At 44.0% G+C, this 19,857-nt stretch overlaps 1 protein-coding gene across 4 annotated transcripts in view; it reads left to right on the top strand.

The window, feature by feature from the left end:
* The window catches only part of Helz (helicase with zinc finger), a 138,227-nt gene that overhangs the window by 86,728 nt on the left and 31,642 nt on the right, over positions 1 to 19,857 (top strand). For all 4 annotated transcript variants that reach the window (XM_032913924.1, XM_032913925.1, XM_032913921.1 and 1 more), the window contains 5 exons: positions 235 to 353; positions 1,448 to 1,593; positions 3,040 to 3,187; positions 11,629 to 11,812; positions 14,166 to 14,394. In XM_032913924.1, the coding sequence (XP_032769815.1) occupies positions 235 to 353; positions 1,448 to 1,593; positions 3,040 to 3,187; positions 11,629 to 11,812; positions 14,166 to 14,394 (826 nt within the window). The remainder of the gene's footprint in view (positions 1 to 234; positions 354 to 1,447; positions 1,594 to 3,039; positions 3,188 to 11,628; positions 11,813 to 14,165; positions 14,395 to 19,857) is intronic.

The raw sequence follows: 19,857 nt of genomic DNA, 5'->3' as shown, positions 1-19,857 counted from the left end.
GTCCACCATGGATGCTGGGGAACAAACTCAGGTCCTCTTCAAAGCAGCACATTGGCTGTTAACCTCTGTGTCATCTCTCCAGCCCCTAACTTTTTAAAACATACCGTGTTGTCAGGGGATTGTCTAGATTGAGGATGGCCTTGGATATGTACGACATGGGTTAACTGAACCAACTGCTTAGTAGAGCAGGAAGCAGTTGCTCTGTGACGGTTCTCCTTATGTTGTCTTTTCTAGGCTTCTTCACGCACATTCTGTTAGATGAAGCTGCCCAGGCCATGGAGTGTGAGACCATTATGCCTCTAGCCTTAGCAACTAAAAACACACGGATTGTTTTGGCTGGTGACCATATGCAGGTAGGTGTCATCTTAGTCACCGTCTTGTGAGTTATATTTTGGTGTTTAATATTTTATTTTCTAAAACACCAGTTGTAATGCATGTGAGTGCTCTTAGCCTCCAAGTCTTCACTCCAGCACCTTTAGAGTTAATTTTTATGGCGAGCAGATCGAGTAGTAGGTTTCATTATGGAAGACAGCCTTGTTGATTATTAATATTAATATTTGTTTGACATAGTCAAATACAGCTTATGAGCTAATTTTCTCTATATCTATCTGTCTGTCTGTCTGTCTATCGAGGCATTTACTTATTATTTATTGAGACCGAGTTTTACTGTGTAGCCCAGGCTGGCCTCAAAGCACGGCTTCAGTCTCTTATGTTCTATGATTACAGGTGTGTGCCATAACATCCAGTCTGAATTTGTTATTTTATTTTTTAAGCAAATCCTTTAAAACATTATTTATTTAGTGTGTATGTGTCCACACATACATGGTGTACATGCAGAGACACACATGGTGCACATGCAGAGGTCAGAGGACCACTTGGAGCGGTCAGTTCTCTCCTTCTACCATGGGGATTCACGGGATCAAACTCAGGTCGTCAGGTTTGACGTCAAGCACGTTTGCCCACTGAGCCATCTCTCCAGCCCCAAGTTTATTATAGTCGCTTCATGTAAATGAGCAATGTTGGCTTTGTCGTGCCGTGGCAACCATTTCAGACCTCTGTGGAAGCAGCTGTGCAGGTCGTGCTGTCACCTTCTCCTTCATGGCTGCTGGCTCATTTGTAGTCACCCAGTTCACTCTAGCATAAAGCAGTTGATCGGTGTGGGAAGTAACTGACTTATGCCTTTACATTAGTAAGTCCTTACGTGGGAAGGACACTGCGTGACGTAGACACTATTGCTTCGCTACACTGGGAAGCCAGAGTTGTAGTCTAGTCCCTCGTAGGAGTAAAATGCTTTGTATCCAATATGAGTGATTATTTTTTGTGTTATTTTTTGGCTTGCTCCTGTATTCCGCATGTTAAATACATAAGAAGTTTTAGTGTATAATTAGATTAAAAGTGTTATTTCTATAATCTGGTTAAATTTTCTTTGCATGTTTGTCTGTTACAGCTCAGTCCTTTTGTTTACAGCGAGTTTGCCAGGGAGAGAAACCTTCATGTTTCATTACTTGATCGACTCTACGAGCATTACCCTGCCGAGTTTCCATGCAGGATCCTCCTCTGTGAGAACTATCGCTCCCATGAAGCTATCATCAAGTAGGTGTGAGCTGTCCCCTCTGACTCACACTTCCTGTGGGCTGTGGGAGGGAACCCAGCAAGCACATGGCCAGGCACAGGTGATTTATTTGTGGTCTCTTGGGTGTTTCAGACTATGCCTAACTTGGTTTTAAAAGAATACCTGAAAATCCAGAGTTGTGATTTTTCATAAGAAATCAGGCAGTTTGAGTACTAAAACTTCAGGCTTTACTGGCACGATGTATTTTTTCTATGAATTAGTAGGTAATCTATATGAAAAATGGCATGCCTCTGTTATCTGTCCTAAGAGAAAGGAAGAAAGGAAAGGCAAGGGGAAAAAGTCTAATGCCAAGGTTTAAAAAGCGTCCTCTCAAACACAGTACCGTGTGAAAGACATTTCCTACCGCACAGCTGCGTGACGAGTCTGTGACCGGCATCCAGCTGAAGGAGCAGAACATCCCAGGGACAGGCTGTAAGCTTCCCGCAGCTTAGTACTGTTGGCTTTGTCACTCCTGTGGGGACCATTTCAGACCTCCCTGCAAGTATCTGTGCAGGGTGTGTGTCGTCATGGTCTGCAGGGACAGAGCTCTCCATGGTTGCCGGCCACTCGGAGTCAGTGACGCGTTAGGCCTAGACAGCTGTGTTTGGCACTGTTGGAGATGACAAGTGCATTGGATCCAAGTGCATGTGTTTCTTTTTTGCATGTACAGTTCACGTCCCTTATGCACAGGATGCAGTCTGAAGACTATCATTACATTTTGTTCTTCTGTGAACGTCATAGAGTGCATTTTGAGGATGTAAATGGTGTCATCCGTCTCCTAACTCGGTCTCATGGAAAAAGAAACATGAGTCATATGAGACTGCTTGTGTGCTGCAGCAGAGCCCTTTACAGGGGGGCTTTTACAGGCAGGAGGACACTCTGAAATAATAAACTACAGGAAGGACATAGAGCAGTTAAGCAGTTGTTTGGAACAGGACGTACTGTGCATCCCTGTCCTTGTGGGTTGGTTGCTCCAGCATCACCGCTGACAGAGGGATCCCTTGGTGCTATGTGCTGGCTGTGCTAGGAGTCTTTCAACTCCAGCGTAGGCCATGGGGTCCATTGTTGACCAGAGAGTTGTTAGGTGACACATGGAAGTGTATGAGCCACATGGGTGGGATTATGTGTCAGCTAAGAACATGCAGCTTAGGGGTTTCCTCACAGAGCAGAGTGTTCTGCTAGTAGTGAGCGTTCCTCATTTCCTTTGTATTCTGGCTTCATTCCTAACAAAATCAGTGTCTTTAACAATGCTGTCATAGGGACCTTCTCTGGTACCACTGTCAGTATCCTTAGGAAATCATTGGTGTCACAGGTATTCAGTGTCTGGACAAAAATTAATTGTGGGCATAAATTAGTATTAGAATTGGATGGAGCGTTTGTAGGTGAAATAAATTTGGCTGACAGATTCCTTTGTTCTTTCTCTGCAGCTATACCTCTGAGCTCTTCTATGAGGGTAAACTGATGGCCAGTGGAAAGCAGCCAGCACACAAGGACTTCTACCCACTGACGTTCTTTACAGCACGAGGGGAGGACGTCCAAGAGAAGAACAGCACGGCATTCTATAACAATGCAGAGGTGCCTGATTTTATTATTTTCTTGGTCTAATTCTATTGAGCTTTCATTTTGGATTCAGAGTTGACAGTTTATAGTTTGTTGATTTCTTTTACAAGAAAATTGAGTAAAATTTATATTTATTTATTTACTAAGATGAATCTACAGGAAGCAAAAATTTTGATTTTTTTTTTGTGGTAATGTTAAAACAGAAAATGGAACTTAGTTAAGAAAAGCCAATGTATTTTGACATTATTGGCTCAAGTCTAAAACAGACCGATTGAATTTCTTGCTCAGGCTCAAAGGAGACATCATTTTTAATGAGGAAGTGTTGAATCAGAGTCCTGTGTTTCAGAGGACCACATGGTCACCAGCATTGACCTCATCTGAGCCTTCCTAGCTTTCTCTTCCAATTTCTGGTTTCCAGAGAGAATGAGGGTATCCTGAAGGGTCATTCACAGGAAAGCAGTCCAGGAAGCCTGAGGTTAAGATTCTAGCTGCCACAGGGCTTTAGGAAGGTGGAGGAAGTATATGGCTGTCTTTAGGGACTGAATTTCTAATCTCTACTCACTGTGTTTACAGAGAACTGTCTCTTGTTGCATAAGAGGAACTCATATGTCCCCTTCAGATTGAGCAGAGGGTTATAGTTAGAATTCAGTGCAAGAAAGTCATCAGTGCCACTTGCTCAAACCCTAGCCCAAGTCAGGATGCCTGACATTTTCATTAGTTTGTACCATTTAATTTTAGGAACAGGTAAATTTTCCCTTAAATATTGCAAGGCTGATGGTGGCCTTCAGCTGTCCTTTGTTGTTTTGTCCCCAAGCTGGAAGCCACTGGCCTAGAAATTGGTCATGATAGGTGGCGGGGGTGACAGAGTAGCAAGAAGACACCTAAAATCCAGAAGGCTGGGTGGTCCTCACATGGCACCAGGGGTCATAACCACAAAGGGTTGCCATCAGCCCTGGGCCCTCTTTCTTCTTGGTTTGTTTTCAGGAACTCTCCAAGCTCCAGGGTATGTATCGCACAGCTCTCCTGGACTGCCAGTTTTGTTCAGAGTATTTTAGAAAAGAATTATTTTTATATTATGAGAATGCAAACACAATATTAGTGTGACCTTTAAACATTAGACAGTGTAACTTTAGAGAAATTTCAAGTGACTTTGAACTTAACCAGGACATGATTGTTCATTTCTGTGGGTTACTGCTGTCAAGAATTTTGAGGTACATTGCCCAGGGGCTCTTCCATGGATGGAAAACCAGGTTTTGGTTTACTCTAGCTGAATCCCAAGGGGAAAAATTAAAGCATATATTAATTAGATAATGGCATCAGTTCCATGTACATATATAATATATTTTGATTATATTTATATCTCCTGCATTACAGGGTAGACTTCATTTGTTTCAAAAGAGGGTCTTACTGTGTATCCTTGGCTGGCCTGGAACTTACTGTGTAGACCAGGCTGCCTTGAGTTCACAGAGAGCTGCTTGGCCTTGCCTCCCAAATGCTGGGATTAAGGGCATGCACTTCCATGCTGGGCCTTTCTTTAATTATTTTATTTATATATACACATGTGTATTTGGTTTCTATTATACTTGTTTATTTTACTACTATTATCTGTAATTATAACTTTTATTTTTAGATTATTAATTATATCATTTTCCTCTTTTCTTTCCTTCCTCCAATTCCTCACCTCTATATATCCCATCACTGTCTTTGAAATTCCTAGCCTCTTTTTTCCCTTAATTGGTGTGTGTGTGTGTGTGTGTGTGTGTGTCTGTCTGTCTGTCTGTCTGTCTGTCTGTCTGTCTGTCTGTATCTATCCCTAAGTATATAAATAAACCTCTTAAGTCTATACAAGGTTACGTGTCTATATGTTTTCAGGACTGACCATTTTGGTATTGGGTAACCAGTTGATGTGCTTTCCCCTGGGGAAGACTTTGTCCTGCTCTCAGCAGTTGTCTGTAATTCTTGGTCTAGGACTAAGGCCTGGTGGTGACCTCCCCCTCCCATGCTAGCACGTCTGTTGGGGTTGTTTTTGTTCAGGTCATGTTTAGGCAGGCGTGTTTGGTGAGACTTTATGGGTTAGCTTCTTGGATATTTTTAGGAGACAAAAAATCTCATAGCAAACTTTTTACTTCTCTGGCTCTTACGATCTTTCCACCCCTCTTCTGCAGCGGTTCCTGAGCCTTAGGTGCAGGAATTGTGCTGTGAGTAAGTATCAGTTGGAACTGGGCTTTTCAACTCTGTAATTTGATCAACTGTGTTTTTTTGTAATGTGAGAAGTTTCCTTGGTTGAAGAGTGAGAGTCACACTTCTGTCTGGCTATAAGGGTAAATTTTAGAATGTAGCTATTCTGGATTAGGCTGCATTAGTGAAGTGTTGGTGGTAGTTTCTCCTCTAAGGTTCATGACTTTACTAGTCCTGGGTAGGTGGCTAGGTTTCCAGTACCAGAAATGATTTTCTTCTTGTCAGATGGGTCTTAAGTGTTACTCTAGAACTCTTGGTTACTGCTATGTGTGGCAACATTGTACCCATGGGTTGTCATGCCATGCTGGCCATTATGGTTCATAACTGGATGGGACCATTGGTTGCTCTCCTTTGGGAGATTGGGTGGTGCCTTCTTGTCCCATGAAAGCTAGTCCTCAGGGAGGGGGTTTCAGCTCTGATCCAGCTGGGGCCTCTGTCCAAAGTGTATGGTGTCTTCAGCAATAGGGGTTTATCTTCCACTTCTGGGTAACCGCTGTAGCCTATATATTGTACTGGGACTCTCTTAGACAACCTTGACTGCTAACTCAAAGGAAGATTGCTTGTTGCTGATGCTGGTGTTTTGTTAGATGGTCTAAGATGGGAACATTTCATTTAAACTATGTAAGTACATGTATAAGCAGACATACACACATTATGTATTTATTTGTTTAATGTTACCTCTAGGGCCAGCAGTATATATCTGTATATCAGTATATATCCATTTCAGATATATCTAACTAAATTTCAGTGATGTGGAGAAACCCCTACATTGTTCTACATCCATCCCCACTTTTAGCTTTTATTTTCATATATATTGTGTCAATGTTTGTCAATAGATTGTTAAATTGTGTATGTATATTTCTGTTTTAAAACGTCCATGAGTAGAAAAGGGACAAACACACAGAGTTTATTATGTCAACCTTCCCCCTTTATGGGGAGCTCCATGGTGTTGAGCATGCTAGCTGTGTGCCCTACCACCAAGCTCCGCACCTGCCAAGTGAGTGCCCACAGGCGTTGGCCACCTCCTCACCTCTGCACGCATGGGCTATGCGACCACCTGGCGTAATCTTCCACCTGCCTCTTGTGCCGTCTGTCACAGCGCATTTATAGATGTCGTAACTTGGCGTCCATTGTTTTATACAGCTGCTCTTAAATCAGTTGGGAGGAGGAAGGAAAGGAACAGCAGTGCTCTGCTGCTTATAGTGCTCAGGGCCACGCTCTTAGCAGCACTCTGTGGGTGTGCACCGCTGTGTGCTGACATTTAGTTTAGACTGAAGAATGATCTTTAGCATTTCTGGCCAGTTATTTTGCTAGTAGGGAATTCTCCCAGGTGTTGTTTGTCTGGAAATGTCTTTATTTTGCCCCAGTTTTGAAAATTTTGCTGGATGTAAGATTTCTGGTTAGTTTTTTTCCCCACCATGCTGAATTTCCCTTCTCTTTTTGGCCTTCATTTTGTTTTTGTTTTCTGATGAGAAGTTGTGTGTTTATCTTATTAGAGTCCCTTTGTAAATATGGTGTTTTTAAGATTTCACTTTTGTCTTTGACTTTGAGCCTTTTAACTGCTATATCTGGGTGCACAAGTTCACTATACTTATATGTGTTTTAAATTACACATGAGATAGGTTTCTCTGTGTAGCCGTGGATATCCTGGAACTCACTATGTAGACCAGGCTAGCCTCAAGCTCACTCACAGAGATCCACCTGCCTCTACCTGCCAAGTGCTGGGATGAACTGTGTGCACTTCCTTGGACATTTTTATTAGCATACCTTACTTGTAAAGAGGAACAGGTTTTATTATGGCATTGTCATGCATGGTTATCAAGTACTTTGGCCATGTTTATTCCTCTCTTCCCCTTTTTCATTCCTCATGATAGTCGTTCTTGTTCTTCTCCCCTGGGTTGCACGTGTGAGGGATAGCATGTGCTGTTTGTCTTTGTGGGGTTGGTTTATTTCAGACTTGCCATGGAGATATCTAGTTCATCCATTTTCCTGTCCCCCATCCCCCACCCCACAAAAGAAAACCTAGCATGACTTTTTCCTTTTGATGGCTGAATAAAACCACATGTTTTTGCATGTGTACTTATATTTATATTACACTTCATTGATCCATTTATGGACAGCTGGCTGATCCCACAGCTTGCCGTGAACAGTGTAGTGGTGAGTCAGGTATGATGGCATCTCTTGCAAGCTGACTTTGATAATCTGGCTGTACCCCAGAAACAGCAAAGCTGGCTCTTAGGGCTACTCTCATTTTAACTTTTTCAGAAGAAACAGCGAAGCTGGCTCTTAGGGCTACTCTCATTTTAACTCTTTCAGAAGAAACAGCGAAGCTGGCTCTTAGGGCTACTCTACTCTCATTTTAACTCTTTCAGAAGAAGCAGCGAGGCTGGCTCTTAGGGCTACTCTACTCTCATTTTAACTCTTTCAGAAGAAGCAGCGAGGCTGGCTCTTAGGGCTACTCTACTCTCATTTTAACTCTTTCAGAAGAAGCAGCGAGGCTGGCTCTTAGGGCTACTCTACTCTCATTTTAACTCTTTCAGAAGAAGCAGCGAAGCTGGCTCTTAGGCCACTCTACTCTCATTTTAACTCTTTCAGAAGAAGCAGCGAGGCTGGCTCTTAGGGCTACTCTCATTTTAACTCTTTCAGAAGCCTTCCTACCAACTGTCTTTGAATATATCTAATGTATTTTTTCTTTATCTGATCTTTTCTAATATTAGGCACATGTTGAAACTTAATGATGTTCCTTTGGTAATTTTTCTTCATTAGTTTTTCCTACTTTGGGTTGTATACCCTGACCTGTCTCCTTGTGTGCTGACTCCCTCCATCAACAGAGATCTATTGGATGCTGGTATTTTTTTCATCTTGGTTATCGTTCAAGTTTTCAGGGCACAAATTGCTCTAATTGTGATCCAGCTGATGTTGGGTTTCTTGGCAGAGAGTTGCCAGCTCATAAGGCTTGCTTTTTGCTGTTAATTATTTACTTACCTACCTAACCTACCGATCCTACCTATCTAACCTACCTAACCTACCTAACCTACCTACCTAACCTACCTTGCCTAGCCTGCCTGCCTGCCTGCCTGCCTGCCTGCCTATCTATCTATCTATCTATCTATCTATCTATCTATCTATCTATCTATCTATCTATCTACCTATCAACTACATTTTCAAGACATTTTCTACGTAGGTCTGGCTATTCTAGAACTTACCCTGTAAACTAGGCTGGCCTTGAGCTTGAAATAAGAGATCCTCCTGCCTCTGATCTTGAATGTGGGGATTAAAGGCTTGTGCCACTGCTGCCTGGTCAAAGTATAGGTATGTACATCTGAGTACAAATTCCTGGGGAGTCCGGGAGGGTTTAGATCCCCCACAGCTGGAGTCCCACACTGGTGTTTGTCAGCCGCCTGGTATGTGTGCTGGGAACCTACAAACTCAGGTTTTCTGGAGGACTAGAAATGATTGTTAATTGCTGAGCCGTCTCTCCAGCCTCCAGTAGAATCTTCTGCATCTAGACCAAGGAGTGCTGGGGCCACTGATGCTCACTGGCTGCTGAATATGCATAGAGTAGGGTGTCTGTCCTGGAGGGACTGTGCTCCTCTGTGTTTTTTAAAAACGTAATGTTTTTATTGATTATTTGGAAATTTCACATAATGCACCTCAATCACATTCACTTCCCAGTCTTCCCAGGTCTACGCCCCACCCTTGTGACCTCCCCCAAAACAAAAGAAGAAAAAAATACTAAGTCCTATTTGTGTTGCTCATATACTCACTGGAGCATGGTGACCAGCCCCTTAAAGAAACCTGAGTATGGTCATCCTCTGCTCCCTCCCACCAGAAGCCATCGTTTAGGGAGAGCTACACTTCAGCATCCTTATCACAATCTTTGAGAGTTCTCCTCAGTGACTTCTTGTTTAGACTGTTTCTTTTTTGGGGAAGTGGGATGGGGCATGAGAGAAGTTGTCATAGAATTCTTATATATGACTCTCATTTTCAACTGTGTCTGCAGTCATCAATACCACTGCAAAAGAAGCTTCCTTGCCCCTTTATAGTCAGTGCTGCCTGGATCATGGGATTCCACATGGTTTCTAGCTACAGAACAGACCACAGACAACATCATGGCCCTTGGTGTCAGCTCAGGCTGTGGACATCAACATGGCTTCCAGTGGTACACACCACAGATACCCACATAGCCCTCCGCCACGACATGGACCACGAACATTGACATGGCCCCTGGTGGCAACACACTGCCCTTATCACTTTGCTCCCACACTCTTCGGCACCACACCTGTAGTTTTCCATTCTCCCCTGTGCACATGGCTCTGTTCTGCCGTCTCTTCCTTCCAGTGTCCTGAGTCTGCTTTTTAAAAGCATTTTCCCAGAGGACCTGCCCTTCTCTAGTGTTTCTGGGGACATTATGAGCTTGCAGACTCCTCTGCCACAGCCCTGTCCTCTGGGAGCTTCCATGGGTCTCTCAGGCTCCTCAGAGCTGCTCTGTGGTCCCGGGTTGGGTGCCAGCTTCGTTCACAGTCATGCTTCAGGGTTTTATTCTTGATAGTGTTCCTGGATCTGGTTGTGTAGCACCAGCTCCTTCACACACTCCAGTAGCTTAAAGATGGAGAAGAGGCTGAGGTGGACCAGCCTGAAGCACTGGCTCTGGGCCCGGATGGCAGCTGAGTTGGTCAGCACACACTGGGGTCTGCCTGCCGTGGGTCTTCCATTCTCCCGCAGTCTGGCTCATATCTCCCCTGTGCCATAGGATATAGGGATGGGTGTAGGTTCAACCCAGCTGCTGCCATCTGCTCAATACAGGCCATTTGCAGTGGTGAACTGTGCAAAATAGAGTCTGCCAATGTTTGCTGGTTGCTAAGACCACGTGCAATAGCCCCTTCAACACAGGGAACTGAGGGAGATGAAAATTGGCTGCTGAAGCAGTTCAGGAAGCAGTCCCCAGGGCGAATGCCCCAGTTGCTCACTGTTCTTACAGAGTCTGCAGATTTTGTTAAGTAGATGCTTCTTTTCTTGCTTATAAGGCCTTTGATCAGTCTCTAGTGTCTTTGCTGATGTTCACTAGTCTACAACAGATCCCTCAGGAGGCAGTTTTCATTTTGATACCATTTTATTGCCACCTAAAATGTAAGAATATGAATGGAGGGAAAGGATAGGTTAGTGGTTAGGGTATTGCTTCACAGTGGAAACTGTTGTGTTTTGTATCAGAATGACTCCCGTGCTTTACTTGACCTGCATCTGTCCACATGGACAAAGGCATGTTTTTTATATTCCTTAGTGCAGTAGACACTGATTTCAAATAGAAATGATAGTAAATAAATACTATAGTTAAAAGATATCGTTTAAAATTTCCACTTTAGCTAGAGTCTTGTCCTGTCTGGCTCTGGATTGAACTTGCCAGATAGGTTGGGGGGGGTGGGAAGAAAGAAGAAAATAAGTAGATAGGAATGTAGGTGGATAGATGATACATAGACAGACACAGGACTGTTTTCTAAGTAAGAATCTTTTAGGAGTTAAGGAACATGTTTCATTAACCTGTGCCAAACATTGAAACTTTTTGATAATTCATTGAGTAAAGTAGATCGATCTATACTAAAAACCCTATGTAACTCAAGTTGTCAATTTTGAGTTCATGTGATGGCCTGGTGGAACTTGTACCACAAGTAGGAACAGATTCTGAAAGTCAATTTAAGTTGTCTAGTCCCAGCTGACGTTTGTGTCATCTAGCAGTGTCAGAGGGTCTACTTCGTTATATCAGTAGGGGACAGGGTGACAATACCACACCTTGTCCTCCTGGGACTCAAGTGTGCACTGACTGTGAGAACCTTCTGCTTGGTTGGGTAGTTTTCTTGGCTTGCCCTAGAGAGGACTGAGAACCACCAAGGTGGTGTGGTGTTGCCTCCCTCTTGTCCCTGCTTTATGTGATACTCCAGCCCTTTTTACTTTGAGAATAGAGGCCATGGAAGGTGTGGCCGCTTGTCTAGCATATTGTCTTGGTTTCAGTGTTACTATTAGTTACATTACTATAGGATTTTACTATTTGAAACGTGATGACAATGTTCTCTTCCATGTTCATGTCAGCATTAATGAGCTACTACCATTTGTAGATTGGGTTTTAATTGGCATTTGCTAAAATGTGAGCCTGTATCAGTTTGTTTCGGTTACCATACTCTACCCAAACACCCGTGGTAATTTTAACATGTGTTCTTTTAAAGGTATTTGAAGTGGTGGAGCGTGTAGAAGAGCTAAGACGGAAGTGGCCAGTGGCATGGGGGAAGTTAGACGACGGCAGCATTGGTGTGGTGACACCATACGCTGATCAGGTGTTCAGAATACGAGCTGAACTTCGGAAGAAGAGGCTCTCGGACGTGAATGTAGAAAGGGTGCTCAATGTCCAAGGTCAGTGTCCACTGGAGTGAGTTACGCTGTTCGAGTGTCTTAAGGTGTGTCCACATTGGATTTTTAATTCCCTTAATAATCTTTGGCCTTTAAGAAATCTAAAGAAAGAAATTAAAGAAAGAAAGAATCTCATCACCTTTTTGGGCTGGCAATGGGTTCCAATATCCAAAAAAAGATAGTGTTAACAAATTGACTTTATCTATCACCATAGTTATGTCATGCCACAAATATCAACGTGATATAGCCATGACAACATATAAGATGGTGCACGCTGTTGTGTTGTATTTGGGGTAATTTGAAAGATTTCATTTGTAGACTTCCTTAAGTGACTAAGTGTCTGCAAGCTTGTTTTCATTGTTCATGAGATGAGTTGTTTTAAACTTTGTACCTTTTAAATAGATGAAGCATATTATTGTTATTAGCTTTTTATTGATTCTTTATGTTTCACATCATGTACTCATCTCCCCATCCCCTCATTCTGCCCTTTGTCCTTCCAACCTCCCCACAAAATAAACACACACACACACACACACACACACACACACAACAAATCCTCGACAACAGCAGCAAAATAAAGCATAGAAAACATCTCATCAGAACTGTAGTATGTCACAGAGTGTCCCACAGTTACACTCCACTTGCAGTGAGTCACTGGTCTGCTTCAAGGTCTCTGGCTTCTGAGACACTATCAATATTGGGACCTCTTTGGGACTCCTCCCAGCTATCCTGTTGTTGCCCTGTGTCATGGAGGTCCTGCAGCTTTGGAACAGCAAGACTAGCTTTCACTTTTTCCCAGTCCTTCATAAATGGTATAGATTTTGGGGTGGGCCGCCACAGAGTCCTGGATTCGGACCTGGGCAGTGGCAGAGCTGGTCAGTGTGTGAGCACTGTCTTATATGCACCCCCAGAGCAGCTTCCAGCCCTGCTCTGCCTAGTCCTCACACCCTTGGGACTAGCTCACCTGAACAAAAGCCTCCAGACCAGATGAAGCAGTGTTATAATGGGAACACCAGAAAAGGCCTAGTGGTAGTAGGTGCTTGATGCAACAGGAAGAGTAACGCAGTGGCTGGATCATGGGGAGCAAGGGGATCCCTTCTACCTCATCCAGGCCTCACTCAGTTGGGTATTTTAGTAATGGACACAAATGCTCTGCTCAAAGAGTAGACATAAGCCAGCTGATGCTGGGTGGAAGCAGGTGAAATTGTGGGTTTAGAGAAGAGAAAACTGGAGACCAAATGTTGGAGCCTTTGAGCAGAATGAGGGGTGTTCCATTACTATAAGAAACAAACGTTACGAAGCCAGACTCCAGAAAGCTTTGTGAAGTTTGCTGTGTCTGCTCTGCTTGCAGGGGACTGAGTGGCCCTGCTTCAGAGAGAGGCTGCTGTGTTGGGTGGATGCTGGCCTAGGTCATCTCAGAGACTGGCCTTAGCAATATGGTTAGGGAAAAAATTGAGCAAGGCATGGCAGTACATACCTGGGGTGTGAGCATTCAGGAGCTTGAGGCAGGAGGATTCCAAACACCAGGAGTTTGAGGACAGGCTGGACCATGTAGTAGGTTTAAGGCCAGCCTTGACAATTTAGTAAGAAATTATTGTCATTCTTTCAAAAGCAAAACAAAATCATAAATTAACTTTTTTGTGTGTATGGTAAAATGTCTACAACAAAACTTAACCATTTGAGCGTTTTATGTGCAGTTGAGTGGCAAGTGCATTGGTTCCAATGGTGTAGTCCTCACCACATTCATCACAAGAACCGTCCATCTTTCCAGATCTGTACCCACTAAATAATGTCTCCCTTCTCCCGTCCTGGACTAACTCTAGTCTACCTTCTCTCTGTGGGAGTTTCATTACTCTAGGCCTCTTGGAATTAGACTCAGGCCATATAGCCTGAGTAGCTGTTGCCCAAAGTGCTTAGGGTCAGACACACTGAGATCTCAGGGTCCTATTTTTCTCAATTTACATTTGTTCCTTTGTGACTCGGTTTTATTCACTGAATGCAGTGCCTTTGAGGGTTATTTACATAGTAGCATGTATCAGCTGGGTCACTTGTGTATAATCACACTGGTGTCTGCTCACTGGCTCCCAGTTTTTGGCATCATGATCCAGGCTTCTGTGAGCCTGGGTGCAGTGACCTCATGGAGACCTTACTCTCAGTTGGTGGGATTTGTCCCAGGCAGACTTGCTGAATCAGATGGTCATTGTTTCAGAGTAGCCATATACTTGCAGCTGTGCATATGGTTGGGATTTCTGGTGTCTTCACCAGCACCTGTGGTTTAGCCATCACGATTTTAAAGATGTAAGATTTACTGTATCAGTGATTCAGAGTGACGAGCTGTCTTTCAATGTTTTTGTAGGAAAGCAATTCAGAGTTCTGTTTCTTAGCACAGTGCGTACACGCCACACTTGCAAGCATAAGCAGACGCCAATTAAAAAGAAAGAGCAACTTCTGGAAGACTCCACCGAGGACTTAGATTACGGGTTTCTATCCAACTACAAACTTCTCAATACTGCCATTACCAGAGCACAGTCCCTGGTTGCTGTGGTGGGCGACCCCGTTGCTCTGTGCTCTATTGGAAGGTGTAGGTAAGTCTGTGTCACTGAACTGAGGGAATGTGCATGGGAAACGCGGAGTAATTTACATCTTTATGCATGTGTTTATCTGAATGGCTACATGGTGAGTTAAAGTCTGGTTTACTGTTGCCTGATGTCCGGTATTAGTGAGAGCTCTGTTTCTTAGGTCTGTTGATGGCACATGCACGCTTCATTTCAGTCTGCGAGCCGTCAGCAGATGCCCCCAAGCGAGTCTGTACTCTCAGCTCTCTTCTACCCTGGAGATGCCCAGTGAGCAACACATACGCAACTCTGTCACTGTGGCGGTTACACTCTACAGGGTAGGAAAGGAGACTGACAACAAACTGAGTGAAAACGTCGTGTAGTATTTGACTAAATAAATGGGGTGGGGGAGAGGAAGGAGGAGCACTTAGCAGTAAGAGATGAAGTATGGAGGTTGTGACCAAAAAGACTGAGAGGAGGTCTCACCAGCAAGCCGACTCCCCTGACAGCTGACTTTGGAAGTAACAGGGTGAGCTATGCGGTTATCTGTGGCTAAAGTCTTAGGAAGAAGGGCAGCTAGTGCCAGGGCCTGAGGTGGGGTGTGTTTCCATGTATCTTCAGCCAAGTTTAAATTTTATACTGTCTACTGCCTCTTCCCTCCCCTTGCTTTGTTGCTATTTTAATTTCTTAAAAATTTAACTTTATGATTAAATTTATTTTAGATTATTTCATATATATATAATGTATTCTAATAATTCTCAGTTCCAAGTTTTGGTAATTTTGTAGTTATTTTTTTTTCTTTTTTTTTTTTCGGAGCTGGGGACCAAACCCAGGGTCTTGCGCTTGCTAGGCAAGCGCTCTACCACTGAGCTAAATCCCCAACCCTTAGTTATTTTCTTTTAAGGTTTCTGCTTGTTTGGTTTAAGACAGGGTCTCTATGCAGCCCTGACTGCCCTAGAACGTTCAATGGCTTTGAACTCAGAGATCCTCCTGCCTCTGCCTTCCAAGTGCTGGGATTAGTTGATGATAGGATTGCTCTCCACTCTATTTTATTTTATATCGTGTGAATGTTTATATTTGTGTATGGATGCACACGAGGGCAGTGTCTAGACTTGAGGTGGTCATGAGCTACCTGATAGAGGTGCTGGGGACCACGCTTAGGTCCCCTAGAACAGCAAGTGTTCCTAACCACTGGGCTATGGCTCCAGCCCCTCCACCTTATGGTTTCAAGGCAGATCTCTCACCAGCTCCACCTGGAGCTCACCAGCTCACTGTTCTGGCTGGCCCAGGACCTTGTCCCTGCCCACCTCCTCCTCTGTCCTCTTGTCCCCATTCCTCAGTCCTGGGACTACAGTAGGCCTGGGCCCCTGGCTCTTTACTCACTTTCCCTGAGCCATCTTTGCAGACCCGTGTTCGTAGTGTCTTCTACAAGGGAGAGCTGTTAACTAAAGGATCTACTTCTTAGGCTAGGCAAAGAACCTTTTCTTTTCTTTCTTTCTTTTTTTTTAGATTTATTTATTATATATAAGTACACTGTAGCTGTCTTCATGCACACCAGAAGAGGGCATCAGATCCCATTACAGATGGTTGTGAGCCACCATGTAGTGCTGGGATTTGAACTCAGGACCTCTGGAAGAGCAGTCAGTGCTCTTAATCGCTGAGCCATGTCTCCAGCCCGAACCTTTTCTTTTTTTAAAAAAATAGCTTATAGGTGTCATAGCTCACCTAGGAGCAGTTTTGTGGTCACATGGTATCAGTTTCATGTCTGAAAACTGATTGCCATTAGTTTATGATCACTAATGACAAAATCTGGGGACAGGAGTGTGTTGCAGATTACAAAGCGCTCTCTCTCTCTCTCTCTCTCTCTCTCTCTCTCTCTCTCTCTCTCTTTCTGTGTGTGTGTGTGTGGTTGTGTGGTGTGTGTGTGTGTGTGTACATTAATACCACAGCCTGTATCTGGATGTCTGCAGGCAACTTTGCGTAGTTGGGCCTCTGCTTCCACCTTTACCTGAGCTCTGGGGGATCACACTGGGATCCACATGTTGGCACAGCCAGCACTTCTGTCCACCGAACCAGCTCAGTAGTCAGAACTAAGTATTATCAGTGAGTTTCCTGACTTCGCTCCTGTCCTGAGCATTTGAGTTTAGTTGTTCAACGGTCTCTCCAAAGTGTGTTGGTTAGTGTTAGAGTGCTGTGGTGTTTTCCCATTTGTGTTATGTTTATGATGAGAAGATACAAACTGGGAAGATGTGTGTGCAGACAGCTCTGTGTTCAGGAGATGAATGAGCGCGCTGGAGAGTGCAGCTACATTACTGAGCTCTCCTTGGAAACAACTCCCGAGTATTTAGCAGCCTACATGTTGTTGAAGAAGCTGTTACCTTTTCTGAAGACGGACTACATTGAACAGCCTAGGAGTAGCATTTTTTTCTGACATGAGTTGTTCCTTTTTCTAAGCAGACAGGTGAAGAATTCTTCTTGTGGCCTGCTGTCGAGTTGGGCAGGGCTAATTTTTAGCTTGAGGCCGGGCCCACTGATGGCTTATTTCCAACTGAATCCTGGGTAGACAAAGGACTGCAATCAATTCATGTGCTAAGCAGAGTGTTTGCCGGGGAGTAATAAACTACTGAGGCGAGGGATAGATTGTACAGTGTGAATGTTGATTGCCTCTGTCATTTGGATAGTTTAAATCATGGTTGCGGCTCACAGGTTGATAGTGATAAAAATCAGTAACAACTTTGCCAAGCAACCAATATAGGTAAAGTACAGGCTGAGTCCAGGATGTGATGTGACTCCGGGTCCCATCAGAATGCAGGGGTGAATGCTTAGCAGTTTAGCTTCTTCAGCACCCTCCTACCCTCTGTGCTGTGTATTAGGGAGTGGTGTGCCATTCTCGGGTGTCACTGGGCTTCCCAGAAGTCATTCCTGTGTATCACACCAGCTTAATCTTGTTCTTTTTGTTACTGTTTTGAGCATGGTATGTCTATTAGTCTGAAAAAGATATAATGAACTTTTTCCTCCTCTGCCAGCAAATATTAATGCAGCAGCTGCTCCTGACCGCCATCCCTGCCGGATGCTGCCTGTGTGCTGTGCACACATTGCCCCATTTAGTCAAACCAGCCACCGTCCAGTGTGGCTGTTTGTTTTCATTTTAAATGGGCAGCCTGATGCAGTGACTCTCAGTAAAACTGCTGAAGGCCTTAGGTGGTTCACAAAACAGCTGTCAGAGTGACTTCAAAACTCAGGCCTTCCTCATGAAAGCATGACAAAACTGTGAGAAACCGGGTAGTGAGATGGGGCAGGGGCAGGCAGTCCAGTGATGGGGAGGGAGATGGGGCAGGAGCAGGCAGCACAGTGATGTCATTGTTCCACATCACAGCCTTGGGGGAATTCTTCTTTAAAATGGATTTCATCATTAGCACTTTTCATTAACTTGGTGAATATATAGACATTAATGCATGTGTACAATATGACCCAAGCATGATATATTCCAAGAACAGTGAAGAAATACTGTGTGTGCTGTGTGTGTGTGTGTGTGTATGTACGTATGTAAACAAAGCTAATACAAAATTAAGACATTTACTTTGGCTCATGCTTTTTAGTTATTACAAGCAATGTTCAGCCAGAGAGATGGTCAGGAAAGTGCTTGTTCTAGAAGCATGAGGACCTGTTCAATTTGCCTGTTCAAGTTATAGAATGTCCCTCCCATCCCCCCAAAAATCTTTGTGCGGGGGCAGCCTGGTTTGACTTTAGGATGGTAAGAAACCTTGCCTACAAAAACAAAAACAAAACCCAAGCAAGGTTGGCTGCTCCTGAAGTTGACCCCTGGCCTTCATCCACATGCGCAGGCTCAGGCACACACAGGCACGCACTCACGCACACAGAACAAAAAGTAGGGCCATGTTTCTCAGACATGTGAACTTACATTACAGTGTATGGACATATGTGGCTTTCTAGCCAACATTACTTTTGTACAATGTCAGCACAGTAAGAGTTGCCGCTTTAGGGAGCACACCAAGGATGACAGAGCCTGTGACCACAGTCGTGAGTTCTCATCCCCATGAACACACTCAAAATTCTCACATGATCGTCCACTTTCTATTAGGAATTCCTCATGATGCCGGTGTGAGTGGTCCTTGGGAGAGACCTCATAGGCTGCTGAGATGGCTCGCTGATTGTACTGGTGCTCATCCTTACAGAGGAGGAGAGAACTGACTCACAGGCTGTCCTCTGGCCTCCATACACATGTGTACATAGACACATACAAACTTGCACACACTCAGAAACACACAGTAAAAAGTGTAATTTACTTTTAAGAGCTTTTATGGAGAGGAAAACCTAATTTCTTTTCATCTTTAAAACTAAACATTTTGGGGTAGGCAAGATGGTTCAGCAGGTAAGGCCTTTGCCACATAAACCCTGGGGGGTGGGGGGAGCCGTTGTCCTCTGGCTTTCACATACATGTCATAGAATGTGCTTCCCTAAAAGAGACAGACAAACCAAACCAAAACCCAAGACTGTCTTTGTAAGAAATAGTAAATAGTACACGCTTGCCTAGGCACGCGAGGCCCTGGTGTCTCCCCGTGTCCTTCTCTAAGTCTTTGTAAGAAATAGTAAATAGTACACGCTTGCCTAGGCACGCGAGGCCCTGGTGTCTCCCCTGTGTCCTTCTCTAAGTCTTTGTAAGAAATAGTAAATAGTACACGCTTGCCTAGGCACGCGAGGCCCTGGTGTCTCCCCGTGTCCTTCTCTAAGTCTTTGTAAGAAATAGTAAATAGTACACGCTTGCCTAGGCACGCGAGGCCCTGGTGTCTCCCTGTGTCCTTCTCTAATGGTTTACAAGTAAGAAATTTAATGAGAAACACAGTAAGGAATGTTGGTAATATTGTTTACTCCATGCTGTACCCAAGGAAGCCAGTGCGAGGAGAGACATGACAATGCCACTGTCCACTGCAGTGAGGGACACTGCCAGGGTTGCTCGCTCTGTCAGACCTGTGTGTTCTCTCTCACTCTTAAATCTAGAGTCTTCATTTTTTGAGGTTGGCTTGTTTTGCCTAATTTTTCAAACTATATTTTCTATAACGTACTTAGCTCTTAGCACTTAATTGCTATTATAAGCTGTGTTATGACAAGCATCTCTAAGAGGAAAATGTATGAGTAGCTGTTACTTCTGAGAATCCTCATGTGGATTATTTTCTTTGTGGTTCCAGCTTTTATTCTGACTTGGTTTTATGTAATCTAGCATATCTAGGCGCTCGCGCGTGCGTGCGTGCGTGCATGTGTGTGTGTATCCGTGCTCACAAACACGTGTGTGCATGTGTGTATTTGTGGAAGTCTATGACAAAATATCCTTCTCACTTTCTACCTTATTCTTTTCATGTCAATATGCATGCACCATTTGTGTGTGGTGCCTATAGAGGTGAGAAGCCAGGTCCCGGAGCTGGAGTTGTAAGCCATTGTGCCATCTGATGTGGGTGTTAGACACTAAAGTTGGGT

Source organism: Rattus rattus, chromosome 9, assembly GCF_011064425.1.
Source record: "Rattus rattus isolate New Zealand chromosome 9, Rrattus_CSIRO_v1, whole genome shotgun sequence".
In the NCBI taxonomy this organism is placed as follows: domain Eukaryota; kingdom Metazoa; phylum Chordata; class Mammalia; order Rodentia; family Muridae; genus Rattus; species Rattus rattus.
Note: the sequence above shows the minus strand (reverse complement) of the source record. Positions and strands in the feature narration are given on the sequence as shown.